A 13,368-nucleotide genomic window follows, 5' to 3' on the forward strand; every position below is an offset into this window, starting at 1 on the left:
ATCTCCTGCAGGCTGCTTGCTGCTTGAGTGGGCGGAATGGGGATGTACCTGAGCACGGAGATCGTGCCCGCCTGGAGGAGGGAAGTGTGAGCAGCTGAGCAGAGGGAGCAGAGGGAGTCGAGTGAATATTCCTGGAGGTAGGCTCAGCTAGCTGTACATGGTGGATTCGTTTACAAGCACCTCTATGCTAAGTCTGCTGAGTTACTACAGCTTAGCATAGAGGTGCTGTTAGCTGACAAATGGCAATGCATGTCCTTTTCATTTAGCTATAAAGCATTGTAAATGTCCCCTGGTGTGTGCCCTCCTGATACTCCATGGTATGCCCTCCCAACACCTCCCCCCCACTGTGTGCCCTCCTGACACCCCATTGTATGCCCCCCCCCAGTGTGTGCCCTCCTGACACCCCATGGTATGCCCTCCCAACACCTCTGTAGGGCAGCGTACAGAGGTCAGTAGGATGTAGGGCAGCGTACAGAGGTCAGTAGGATGTAGGGCAGCGTACAGAGGTCAGTAGGATGTAGGGCAGCGTACAGAGGTCAGTAGGGTATAGGGCAGTGTGCAGTAGTGAGTAGTATGTTTTGAATTTGAAAAAAAACATATTTTATTTTTCCAATGAAGAAGGGTTCGGTGAATGCATATATGAAACTGGTGGGGTTCAGTACCTCCAACAAGGTTAAGAACCACTGATCTAAGTGATATGGCTGGCCAAGCGGTTAAGCTGAAGAATGCATTTACCCACATGGATGAATCTGGTATGAAAAATGTTATACACTACTCAAAAAAATTAAAGGAACACTTTGAAAACACATCAGATCTCAATGGGGAAAAATATCATGCTGGATAGCTATATGATATGCACTGCGTATTGTGTTAGGAACTAAAGGATGCCACATTGTTTGATGGAAATGAAAATTATCCACCTACAGAGGGGTGAATGCAAAGACACCCTGAAAATCAAAGTGAAAAAACTGTGCAGCAGGCTGATCCATTTTGCTGAAATTTCATTGCAGTAACTCAAAATGGTACTCAGTAGTTTTTATGGCCCCCATGTGCTTGTATGTATGCCTGACAACGTCGGGGCATGCTCCTAATGAGACAACAGAGATGGTGTCCTGGGTTATTTGCTCCCAGATCTGGACCAGGGCATCACTGAGCTCCCGAACAGACTGAGGAGCAACCTGGCAGCGTCGGTTGGACCAAAACGTAGACTGTGCTAGGAGAGACAGACACAGAAAACCTTCTGGCAATGGCACGTACTGATGTCCCATCCTGGAGGAATTGGATTGCCTGTGCAACTTCTATAGGGTCCTGGTATTGTCTCATGCTACCAGTAGGGACACTGACCCTAGTCAAGAGCTAGTGAAAAACAGTCAGAAAAGAGCAGTAGGGAAAAAAAAAAAAAGGTTAGTGGCCTCCACCTGCAAAACTGTTCCTGTTGTGGAGGTGGTCTCGTTGTTGCCCATCTAGTACTCCTGTTTATTCCATTAACTCTAAAGCAGCTGAAACTGATTACCAACCCCCCCCCCCCCCCCCCCATACGTTACTTAACTGATCAGATCAATATCCCAGGAGTTTAACTGACTTAATGCTATACTCTTCATTTTTTTTTGAGCAGTGTACATATTGCTGTAGTAGTAGATAAAGGGAGTTTGGAACAACCAACCTTTACATCCACACTTTTTACACACAGTGTTCAGTACAGCCTCCAGTGTTATCTTCTGCTTGCTGTAGTCCTTAAACTCTCGCCTCTTTCGTGCATCCTGCCTAACAGAAACAGAAGAATGTAGTAAATGCCTTCTATTTCAGTCAATTTTCATTTTGGTTGAACAATCCATTCACTTACTCCAACACCACATTGTTTGGATCTATATCTTTTCCTGTTCCCTGGTGGACAACCTTCATGGATAGGGAGATTTTCTGCTTTCCATCTTTTACCTGAAATAAGAATCTTGTGAGATCAGTATCCAGCTGTCAACTCCCATTATAATGCAAATAATTCTAACCCAAAGGTTTATTGTAAACATTTGAGGGCATATTTATAAAGCTGTTCCTCTGACATTCACTGAATCTTCCTGATGTAAGTGTTTTAAGGGGAGTGACTGATTCGCAGGTAGTGAAAGTTTGTTTGTTGAAAGTCACCTTGACTGCTTTAAAAATAATCTGTTTTTACACTGCCCTGGTTCTTTTGTAATGCGTATGCAATGTTATTTAAGTGTTCTTGCATGGCAAGACCACCTACTGTTCTCTCATATATATTATTATTATTATAGCCATATTTACCACCCTAACTCCTCCCACAGTTTTTACACTACATAGACAGTAATATACCAATTGTTCCCGATTGGTGCGCTATTACTTTGTGGAACGTTTCGCAGTGGCGGAATTGGTCCCACAGGAATGAATGGCGGAATGTTCAAAACTAGAGTGGGAGCTGAAAAATCAGGACATGATGATTTCTAAACTGCCACTACTCCCTTATTTTCAAGCCCACCTACACAAATCTTATATCAAAACGTTCAGCTATCCCTGTTGCCACTAAAAAATGTCCACGGCTAAGCCATAGTCCTGATAGTTTTCACAATTTCTTAACTGCTGCCACACACACGGCAAGAACACTTCACACAATTTCCCTGGAAATTATACGTTTTCTAGTTTTTTTATATGCCATTCATTGTATATGCAGTTGCTCATGTAAACCTCTTCATCGTGTTTTTTTTTTTGCATCTCTGTAAAAGATTAACAAAAAAAGGTTAAACGAAAAAGAGTCATTGTTTTACCAGTCCTTGGTTGATTTTGTAGGGTACTAAAAAACTATATCATAACACTGCACAATTTAGTAAAGCTTTTTTTGTGGTATAAAAAAGGTAACAATGTCCACATCGCTGTGGGATTATGGAAATGGTCATCAAATATTTCCCACCATTTTCCATTCCTGGCATATTTTCATCTCAGCAAAAAAAAAAAAAAAAAACACAACAGAAATAGGATAATTACTATGGGGGAGAGTTAAAAATCTATCTAGTGCAGCTCTGCTTAGAAACCAATCAGCTTTCAGGTTTTGTCAAAACTTATTTGAACAAGCTGAATTTAGAAGCTGACTGGCTACCATGCACAGCTGCACCAGATTCTGGGTGCTCCAGTTTTAGTAAATTTTCCCCCTTTATCAAGACACTACAATGCTGCTCAAAAGCAACTTTTGATAAGAATACGTGGTTCAGATAACAGAGGCTCCAAAAGGAAAACGAGAAAAAGAGGAAAAAGAGGAAGCAGCCACAACCACCAGGTAGTTAGTTACTCACAAAAGTTTTAGATAATGCCCAACTTGTAGCATCTCTTAGTTTGAAACTCTGATGTAAGCCACCCATAATGCTCCAATACTTCTGACATAATGAGCCCTAATACTCGATGGCAGATAAAACCCAGCTAAAGAATACACTTATTGCATATCCTTGACCAGCTATGAGGAAAGGACTCTAGATAAAGCCGCGCACCCCTTTGATAGAAGAAACTTCTCTAGCAGTAGAAGTAGAAAGTTCTCCACCCCCTAAAATGCCGGTACTCTGCAGGTAAATTGATTTCTTTTATTCTCTATGGGGGTTGATTTATTTTCCATCATCTGCCAGGATGGTGGGGAGCATGGACGCTAGCTCTCATACAAAGGATGGCGAGAAATTAAGGCAAAAGCCTCAAGAACACTCGGTCCTCCAAAAAGAAAAAAAAGAATTTGCCTATCAGTGTCCTATCAAGGCTGAATACATCTTTACCTTCAGAGAATAAATAACAAAAGACCTTCATTTAAAATTGTCTGGAGAAAATGCAGTATATACAGTGGGTATGGAAAGTATTTAGACCCCCTTAAATTTTTCACTCTGTTATATTGCAGCCATTTGCTAAAATCATTTAAGTTCATTCTTCTTCCTCATGAATGTACACATAGCACCCCATACCGACAGAAAAACACAGAATTGTTGACATTGTTGCAGATTTATTAAAAAAGAAAAACTGAAATATCACATGGTCCTAAGTATTCAGACCCTTTGCTCAGTATTTAGTAGAAGCCCCCTTTTGATCTAATAAAGCCAGGAGTCTTTTTGGGAAAGATGCAACAAGTCTTTCACACCTGGATTTGGGGATCCTCTGCCATTCCTCCTTGCAGATCCTCTCCAGTTGTGTCAGGTTGGATGGTAAACGTTGGTGGACAGCCATTTTTAGGTCTCTCCAGAGATGCTCAATTGGGTTTAAGTCAGGGCTCTGGCTGGGCCATTCAAGAACAGTCACGGAGTTGTTGTGAAGCCACTCCTTCGTTATTTTAGCTGTGTGCTTAGGGTCATTGTCTAGTTGGAAGGTAAACCTTCGGCCCAGTCTGAGGTCCAGAGCACTCTGGAGAAGGTTTTTGTCCAGGATATCCCTGTACTTGGCCGCATTCATCTTTCCCTCGATTGCAACCAGTCGTCCTGTCCCTGCAGTTGAAAAACACCCCCACAGCATGATGCTGCCACCACCATGCTTCACTGTTGGGACTGTATTGGACAGGTGATGAGCAGTGCCTGGTTTTCTCCACACATAACGCTTAGAATTAAGGCCAAAAAGTTCAATTTTGGTCTCATCAGACCAGAGAATCTTATTTCTCGCCATCTTGGAGTCCTTCAGGTGTTTTTTTAGCAAACTCCATGCGGGCTTTCATGTGTTTTACACGGAGGAGAGGCTTCCGTCGGGCCACTCTGCCATAAAGCCCCGACTGGTGGAGGGCTGCAGTGATGGTTGACTTTCTACAACTTTCTCCCATCTCCTGACTGCATCTCTGGAGCTCAGCCACAGTGATCTTTGGGTTCTTCTTTACCTCTCTCACCAAGGCTCTTCTTCCCCGATAGCTCAGTTTGGCCGGACGGCCAGCTCTAGGAAGGGTTCTGGTCGCCCCAAACGTCTTCCATTTGAGGATTATGGAGGCCACTGTGCTCTTAGGAACCTTAAGTGCAGCAGAAATCTTTTTGTAACCTTGGCCAGATCTGTGCCTTGCCACAATTCTGTCTCTGAGCTCTTCAGGCAGTTCCTTTGACCTCATGATTCTCATTTGCTCTGACATGCATTGTGATCTGGAAGGTCTTATATAGACAGGTGTGTGGCTTTCCTAATCAAGTCCAATCAGTATAATCAAACACAGCTGGACTCAAATGAAGGTGTAGAACCATCTCAAGGATGATCAGAAGAAATGGAAAGCACCTGAGTTAAATATATGAGTGTCACAGCAAAGGGTCTGAATACTTAGGACCATGTGATATTTCAGTTTTTCTTTTTTAATAAATCTGCAACAATGTCAACAATTCTGTGTTTTTCTGTCAGTATGGGGTGCTATGTGTACATTCATGAGGAAGAAGAATGAACTTAAATGATTTTAGCAAATGGCTGCAATATAACAAAAAGTGAAAAATTTAAGGGGATCTGAATACTTTCCGTACCCACTGTATATATTAGGCAATAAAAGAGATTCAAAGGCTTGCCAGGTCCCTGGCAAACAGCAGAAACTTCTCTTATGGGCCAAAGTATGTGGTTTTAGTATCAACAACTTCTGAAGAAAACCATAATCAAGCGATCCTTACCCTCTTAACCCATTATTAGGGTTAAACTGCCCCCTCCCTGGCAGCCAAGATTTCTGAATGTTATTTCTATCGCTTTTAAAGTTTGCCTAGGTTTCATGCTGGATCCTTGTAAGAAAAAGCTTCAACGTCCTCTGAGAAAACTACTTTCTGGACTTCTAGCTTCTGTGTCTCTAAACAGAGTTCTCACATCGGAGGACACAAGCCTGATTTGACACCAGTAACCCTTTTGCATTACCTTATACAATTTTTCCCCATTAAAAAGGGAATCAAGCACAGGCTAGGATTGGAACCTGAGTCCAAAGCCCAATTCCCAGGGCCACCAGTCCCCAAGGCCCGCTTAGTTATTGATTGAGCCATGAGGCTAGAATTGACAAGACGCACCATATCTACACAGCACTATCTTAGCCACAGTCATATGCCACTATAAGCTGTTGTTCCACATCCACTTTAAACTGAATACAGACTAAACTGCTCTCAAGGTCTTAATGGTAAACCTGCATCTCCGGTATATTACTGCAGTTTCACATCCACCTTAAACTAAATACAGATTGACTGCTCTTAATGTCTTTGTGGCAAACCTACATCTAGATTACTGCTGTTTCATAGCCATCTACTACTCTGTTCACATTGTGGTGAGGTTTATTTGGTTTTTAAATCTTACCCAAATTATGGCCTGATCTTAATCTTTACAACCCTGCCCTCTTGCAGTTGGACTGTGGAGTGAAAAGTTTGCTGTGATAGATATGTGCCTGATATTAACTTCTGATTAACAGGTAAATCCCATCCACACCCACCACAGTATAAAATAAGAGCACCTTTAGGAGGACACATGCCGGGGGGACGCATGCCAGGGGGTTCTTCCAATAAAGTGGCGTTCCTTATGTGGCGCTCTTGCACTTCAGCGACTGCACAAAGCGAATATCTACGGAAATCGAATTTAAAAAAACACCAGATTGCAGATGACCACGTTTCCCCATTCAGCTCTCCTCCCTCTCTGTAACATGAACCTTTACCTCTCCTTTTCACAGTTTCCTCTCTCCTACTCCCTTTTCACCCCTCTTCTCCACCCCACAATCTGTATATAGCACCCTCATTTCTGTCCTCTCCTTATTCACTCATCACCTCCTCCTAATTCCAAATGCTAATAAAACCCCCAGGACGCTAATAAAACCCCCAGGATGCTGAGGCATGTCCCCTAATAAATCACATGCTCATACCTCCCTCACCCTTCTGCTTCTCCAAATCTCTAGATATATCCCCAAACCCTGGGCCGCCTTTATTTAATTGTACCCAATGCACCTATCACCCTGTACCCTCTGGCAACAGCTGCAAACCACACAATTTTGTTTCAATTCGTCTTCTTCCCAAAACCAGCCTTGCCTTCCCCTATGCCCTCTGGAATGCCCGCTCTGCAACAAACTCTTTTCATGACCTCTTGTCACCAACTCTTTTAATCTACTTGCGGTCACCGAAACCTTTCTTCATGAATCCAAAACTGCTTCTCCTGCTTCCCTCTCCAATGGTGGCCTTCTCTGGAATCACTCTCCTAGACCTAGTGGACACAATGGAGATGGAATAGGAATTCTATCTCCATAGAGCACCTTCAGGGTTCTTAACCCTCCTCCCCCTCTGTCTATCGCATCAGTTGAAGCTCACTGTATACGTCTCTCTCCAACATCCTTAAAGTGGCTGTAAACTCTGTTACACCACTTGTACCTACAGGCAAGCCTATAGTAAGGCTTACCTGTAGGTACTGTGAATATCTCCTATCTCGTACAATTTAGGAGATTTTCATTGTGCATGCAATGACATTATGTGCGCATGTGCTCCGAAGGTCCGGCATACAGTGCTGTACTTTCAGAGCTCGTGCCAGAAACGGTGGCTCCTGGGCGCATGCTCGGGAGCAACGTCATGTAGCTAGAGGCCGCGAACTGTGAAGGAAGACCAGGTGAAGATGTCAGCTGTCTCAGCACTGACATCGAGGCGCTGGAGGGCTTGGTTCGAAGGTAGGTTTCTCATAATGTGCTAGTATGCGATGCATACTAACACATTATGGCATTGCCTTACAGGATTATTGTTTTTGCCATCAGAGGTTTACAACCGCTTTAAGAATTGCTGTGCTTTACCAGCCCTCTGGACTGGTATCAACTTTCCTCAATGTCTTCTCTGCCTAGCTACCCTACTTTCACTCTTCTGAAATTCCCACAATCATTCTCTGCGACTTCAACATCCCTGTTAATAAATTCACTCCCGCTACTTCTAAACTTCTTAGTCTAACTTCCTCATTTGACCTGAAGCAATGGGTACAGGCTTCTACTCACTCTGATGGCAACACCCTGGACTTGAATTCTCCTACCTATGCACTCCGTGCAACCTTTCAAACAATCCTTTTCCTCTCTCTGATCACCACCTTATTACTTTTACTCTCTCCCGGTCTTCCCTCCCTCCAACTGCCTAACAGTCACTCGTAGAAACTTTGCCACTTCAACCCCTATTCTGCTACTAACCACCTCTATAACAAAATCTCACCCTGTCCTGCCCCAATCTAGCCACTTATGTCTACAATAGATCCCTGTCCTCCACCCTGGACGAGCTCGCTTCCCCCGCACTACACACAGAATCAGGCCCCAGACCCCTACAACCCTGGCAAATAGATGACACCAGAAGTCTTAAAAAACAGCCGTCCCAACCTATAGGCTCTTCAGATACATTCAACTGAGACATGCATTACAAGCTCAATTCCTGGATCACACACCTAACCTGTCTAGACAGACTGTCCTTGACATCATTCTAGGGGACAACCCGACCAAGCTGATATCTGCCACTTACCTGGAATTGCGCCTCAAATCCACCAGCGCTGTGACTGAAAGGGTTAAGGTGTGCTGGGAATGAGATCTGGGCCCAAAGCATGAGACAGACTGGGACGTAGTTGTACACTGCCCTCACCTTTCCTCCCCGAAACGGTCTGACAGACTGACCCAGCTTTATATTATACATAGAGCCTACTTGACCCCAGTGCGAATCTCTCGATATTGTTCACATTACAGTTCAAACTGCCCTGGATGCCACACGCACACACACACCTTTCTGCACTTGATATGGTCGTGCCCACCAATCCAATCCTTTTGGCTGCAAATAATTAAATTCCTACACGATCATATGGGCTCACCACTTCAGCTGGACCCAAAGATATGCCCTCTTGGTCTATTCCTGGACGCGGACATAGATAAATTCCTTGCTACATTCCTACATGAGACACTATTCAGTGCCCGAAAATGTATAGCTAGGTTGTAGATGCAGACGCAAGCCCCCACTATACAGGCTTGGAGAGCTGACGTGAACTCCACCATCTTGTACAAGAAACTCCTATACCGCCATAGGGGCTGCCCAACAAAGTATGAGAACGTTTGGGGCAGATGGCTGGAGAGTGCGATTACCTGCTCTGATTAATGTTCTGACATAATGTGCCACGGTGGCCGTACTGCAACGTCCCTGCACTCATTGTACCGTTGTATGTATCTGCCTCATTAGTCCCTCCTGTTGACTACTGGAATGTGCTTTCTTCTACCCTACTTAGGCCTGCTATGCGCTGGCTGTTTCAGACATGTTACCTGTGCATTTCTGTACTGTCGTATCACATGCATGTACCATTTCGCTTGTGGTTGTACTATTTCTGTAACAAGTTGATCATTGCCTTTTTTTTTTTTGAAAGATGTACTGTTGAAACGGTTTTCAATAAACTTCTATTTTCAAATTAAAAAAAAAAAAACAAAAAAAAAAAAAAAACAGAGCCGTGCTCTTGAGCATCTGTGGCGTAAGACTAAGTCTCACAAAGACTTCAACCAATATAAATCTGCCCTGCAAAATGACAATTCTTGCCTCCACACTGCCAAGCAGACCTATTTTATCACTCTCATTAACACCTTCTCATCCAGTTCCCATCAACTTGTCTCTACCTTTAACTCTCCATTTCATCCTCCACTGCCTCTACACATTCACTGCCCAGGAGATTGCCAATCACTTTAAAAATAAAGATTGATTTGTGATAAAATCCCCCCCACTTAACATCCCATGTCCACAGGTACAATCAACATTCCCCCTATTCAATCCTGCTGCTACTATAGACAAGGTTGCTAAACCTATTTCTAAGGCCCACCTAATGACCTATCTCCTGGACCCAGTTCCCTCTCAAATACTATAGTCACCCTCTGACTATCCTACACTCTCTAACCCACATCTTCAATCTCTCCCGCTCTTCTGGCATCTTCTAAAACATGCACTAGTCACCCCCATGCACTAGTCACTAGAGATAGACCAATATAGTTTTTTCAGGGCTGATACCGATATTTTGGTCACAAAGTATCGGTATTGGCCGATATTTTGTACATTTAAAGTTTTGAAAAATAAACACAATTTTTGACGCAAATCTGGTACTGACATGTTAATGTTTAACAACATTTTTAACATGAAAGGCTTGTTCTTCACACCTTACCTGCATGAAAACTGATAGGAAAACCGCACAGCTTTCACTTGCAGGTACATCAGTTTCACATCATGTGAACGAACGAGTCCTAGAAGAGTAGACAACGGTAGACAACTGTGAAAAATAAAGTGCTGGGAAAATAATAACTAAAGGCTTCCCAAAAGCCCTTCAAAATGTTTTTTTTTCATATATTGCTGCCACTTCACTAAAAACACTCTCACTTGGTACCGAGGAAGGAGGAGCAGGAAGGTATCTTCTAGAATGAGAAGCAAGTCTTTTGTAGCGTGCCTTATTTTCTTTCCACCACTGAAGAGGATCACCACTTCTTTTGTCAATTACAGGTTCCTTCAAATAGAGATGAAGTTCATCATCCAGAGCCATTATTGCAGATTCAGAAGAATCTTCTGCATGAGGCCCCAATAAAACACTGAACATGGCATCTATTCGACCACTATGACGTTTCTCTTCTGTCCGTTGTTTTTTTGAACATTCTTCTCTTTTTGCAGCATCCTGCTGTTCCAGATTAGAAACCTGCTCTTCCCGACTTGTCTTTTTGGCAGGAACCTCCTGCACCTCCTGTTGAATATCTTCTGTCAGCCATTGTTTTGCCTTGGCCAATACGTCATCAGAAGAGAAAGCATGATTCTTGTATCGGAGGATCCAAAAGACATGCAAGCACAACATTTTTATTCTCTTCATGCTTCTCAAAAGGTTTGGCGAGGCTGTCCCTCATGACCTGCCTACATGTTTTAGTGTCACGTTTGTTGGGTCCTTCATTCATTTAAAGAAGCATCTTCAGCACTCTCACACATGGGATGACAGATGACACAGAAGAGAAGAGTCGTAATGACTCACCTCTAGTGTCATTTCCTCTATAGGGAGTAGGGTCTCAATGACTTTGGCTACAATGTCCCACTGATCAGCTTTAGGACAAGAATATCCTCCATATTCACCTGAATAGATGGTAGAGAGCTTGCTTCTGCTGCAGCATTCTTTGCAGCATGTGAAGGGTTGAGTTCCATCGTGTTGGAACAGCATTAATCAAGTTGTTTTTGGGTAGGCCAAGGTCTTCCTGAATGCATCTCAGTTGCTGCTTGGCAAGGATTGAATGGTGGAAATGGCCTGCGCACCTCTTCAGCATTCCAATTACATCAAGTAAAGCTCTCTAGTTTGACAGACCATCATTTACCACAAGTTGAAGGGTGTGTGCCATGCAACTGAGGTTTGACACTTCAGCAAGCCTCATTCCTTTCAACATGTTCGCTCTGCTGTCTCAAAGCACAAGCATCACTCGGTCTTTGACGATTCCCCAGTCTTCAAGGATGCCTAGAAACCTTTCTCTAATGTACTCCCCAGTGTAAGATCCTTCCATCACTTTTGTATTCAACACCAAATGCCTTCTTGTCCATCCGCTGTCAATGAAGTGGAATGTAAGACTCATTAGTGACTCTGTTTGTCCTGGCTGGCTGGCACCCTGGGGTGGTGGGTGGCTGGCACCCTGTGGTGGTAGGTGGCTGGCACAGGGCCTGTGGCTGGCACATGGGCTGCTGTGAATGGGTGTATGGCTGTGTTATTCCTGAGAGACTAGTCCTGACTCCAGACGAGGCTGTCCAAGGCGAGGGAGGCAGCCTAAGAAGGCAGAAGGTTAGGCCCAGTGCGCAGGGGCGCGTGGCGCAAAATACGCAATGACAACACAATATTGATAATAATCGGCAAGTTCCGGGGCCGATACGGATATATTGAGAAAGTGAACATCGGCCCAATGATAATCGGTCGATCCCTACTAGTCGACCCCATAGTATGACACCTTATACTAGTCATCACATACAGGGTACGTAAATTTCTTGCCACAGAATTAAGTGCCACAGCCATCCTGTAGGCCTAACCTGCACTGAGTACATCTCCTTTAAAATGTTGGTCTACTCTTCTATCTCTCAAGGAAATGGAAGTCTCCATGGGCTCAGTGACATGACTTGCAAGTCTCTGTAGCGATGTGTTCACTTCTGGTAGAGAATCCCACATTGCAAAGTCCTCAGACTTAGGATACAGCTTGTGGAATTTGTTCAGAATTTTATCTTCTATGAGCCCACTTACATAGGTGGCTGTTGGCGATTCTTACTGGTGAGGAAACTAACATGCATACATGTGTGCGAACAGCCGTGGCAATCCCCGGCGCACCCAGATTTGTACTCTGTACAAATCAATGGCTGGCGCCACAGCTGTTTACATTGAAACTGCTCATGTGAGCAGTTAAGATTTGATTTGGGGCTTTGCCTGGACCTGGAAGCAGGCAGGGAGCGGTGATTCTGGCTGCACACAACTTTGTCCAATTTGTATGCAGCCATAGCACAAAGTGGTGCTGCATCCAGATGCTGAGTTTAGCTATATCTGAACACTGCAGTCCAGATGTTTTTAAGAAACCCGCTGTACTATTTGCTGCGATTTTATTTCTTCATAGCCACAAAGGGAATCAACGACACGTCATTACACAAAAAGAGCCAGTTTACTGTCCTTCAGACTGTGGTCAGACTGATCAGTGGGAATAGAAAAAAGGACATAGTGCCTGTGGCCAGTAGGAGGACAAATTGTTTTCAGTAGTGGAAAGAATAGTTAAAATCACCAATTTTAATGTGTAGCACATTTACATATAAGAACTTGGATAACAGCTCCAACATCCAGGGCAGAGGATAGAGAACAGCAGTAAGGGAGGACCGATGATCAGCTGCAGGGATATAGACAGAACAGCCCGCTTGGATGGAAAAACACCGCAATGATTCTAGCCCTAGCTTTGCGCATTGACTGGAAGAACACGTTTCCAGGGCCCCGTCTACTTTATTAAGCTGGGAAGGGAATATAAGAGCTGTCAGGCTGGCTTCATACAGCCGAATGAAAAAACTCAGATGACAGGCCAAAAAACCCACCGTGGCAAAGGTGAAAAACAAGAAACTCAAAAGAACAAAACAAATATACAAGTGGTGCATTTGCTAGTAGTTATGGGGATGGTGAATTTACCAAGTACAAAAAAGTGCAGGCGGCGGACCAGAGGGCCCAGCATAAACCGACAAAACAATGGAGAAAAAAAAAAAAAAAAAAAAAAGCATCGGTCCAATCCAAAAGTAATAAGCTTGAACTTTGCATGTGTAATGTTCTGGTACCTTTGGGTACCCTAATTACTCTTTCATAAGTGTATGCGCCCCACCATTCTCTTTTGGTAAGGTGCGCATACACCTTTAAGACTGATGCTGTTATCACTGAGCGCCCGACTGGATGGCTATTTAGATCGCCGGC

The 13,368-nt window shown here is 43.8% G+C and overlaps 1 protein-coding gene across 1 annotated transcript in view; it reads right to left on the reverse strand.

Moving 5' to 3' along the window:
- ZCCHC17 (zinc finger CCHC-type containing 17) overlaps positions 1-13,368 on the reverse strand; it is a 44,074-nt gene that overhangs the window by 16,854 nt on the left and 13,852 nt on the right. The window contains exons 4-5 of the mRNA XM_082244375.1: positions 1,844-1,935; positions 1,664-1,764 (exon numbers count right to left, since the gene is read on the reverse strand). Coding sequence (XP_082100501.1) covers positions 1,664-1,764; positions 1,844-1,935 — 193 coding nt within the window. The remainder of the gene's footprint in view (positions 1-1,663; positions 1,765-1,843; positions 1,936-13,368) is intronic.

This window comes from Pelophylax lessonae (assembly GCF_965119305.1).
Source record: "Pelophylax lessonae genome assembly, chromosome: 2".
In the NCBI taxonomy this organism is placed as follows: domain Eukaryota; kingdom Metazoa; phylum Chordata; class Amphibia; order Anura; family Ranidae; genus Pelophylax; species Pelophylax lessonae.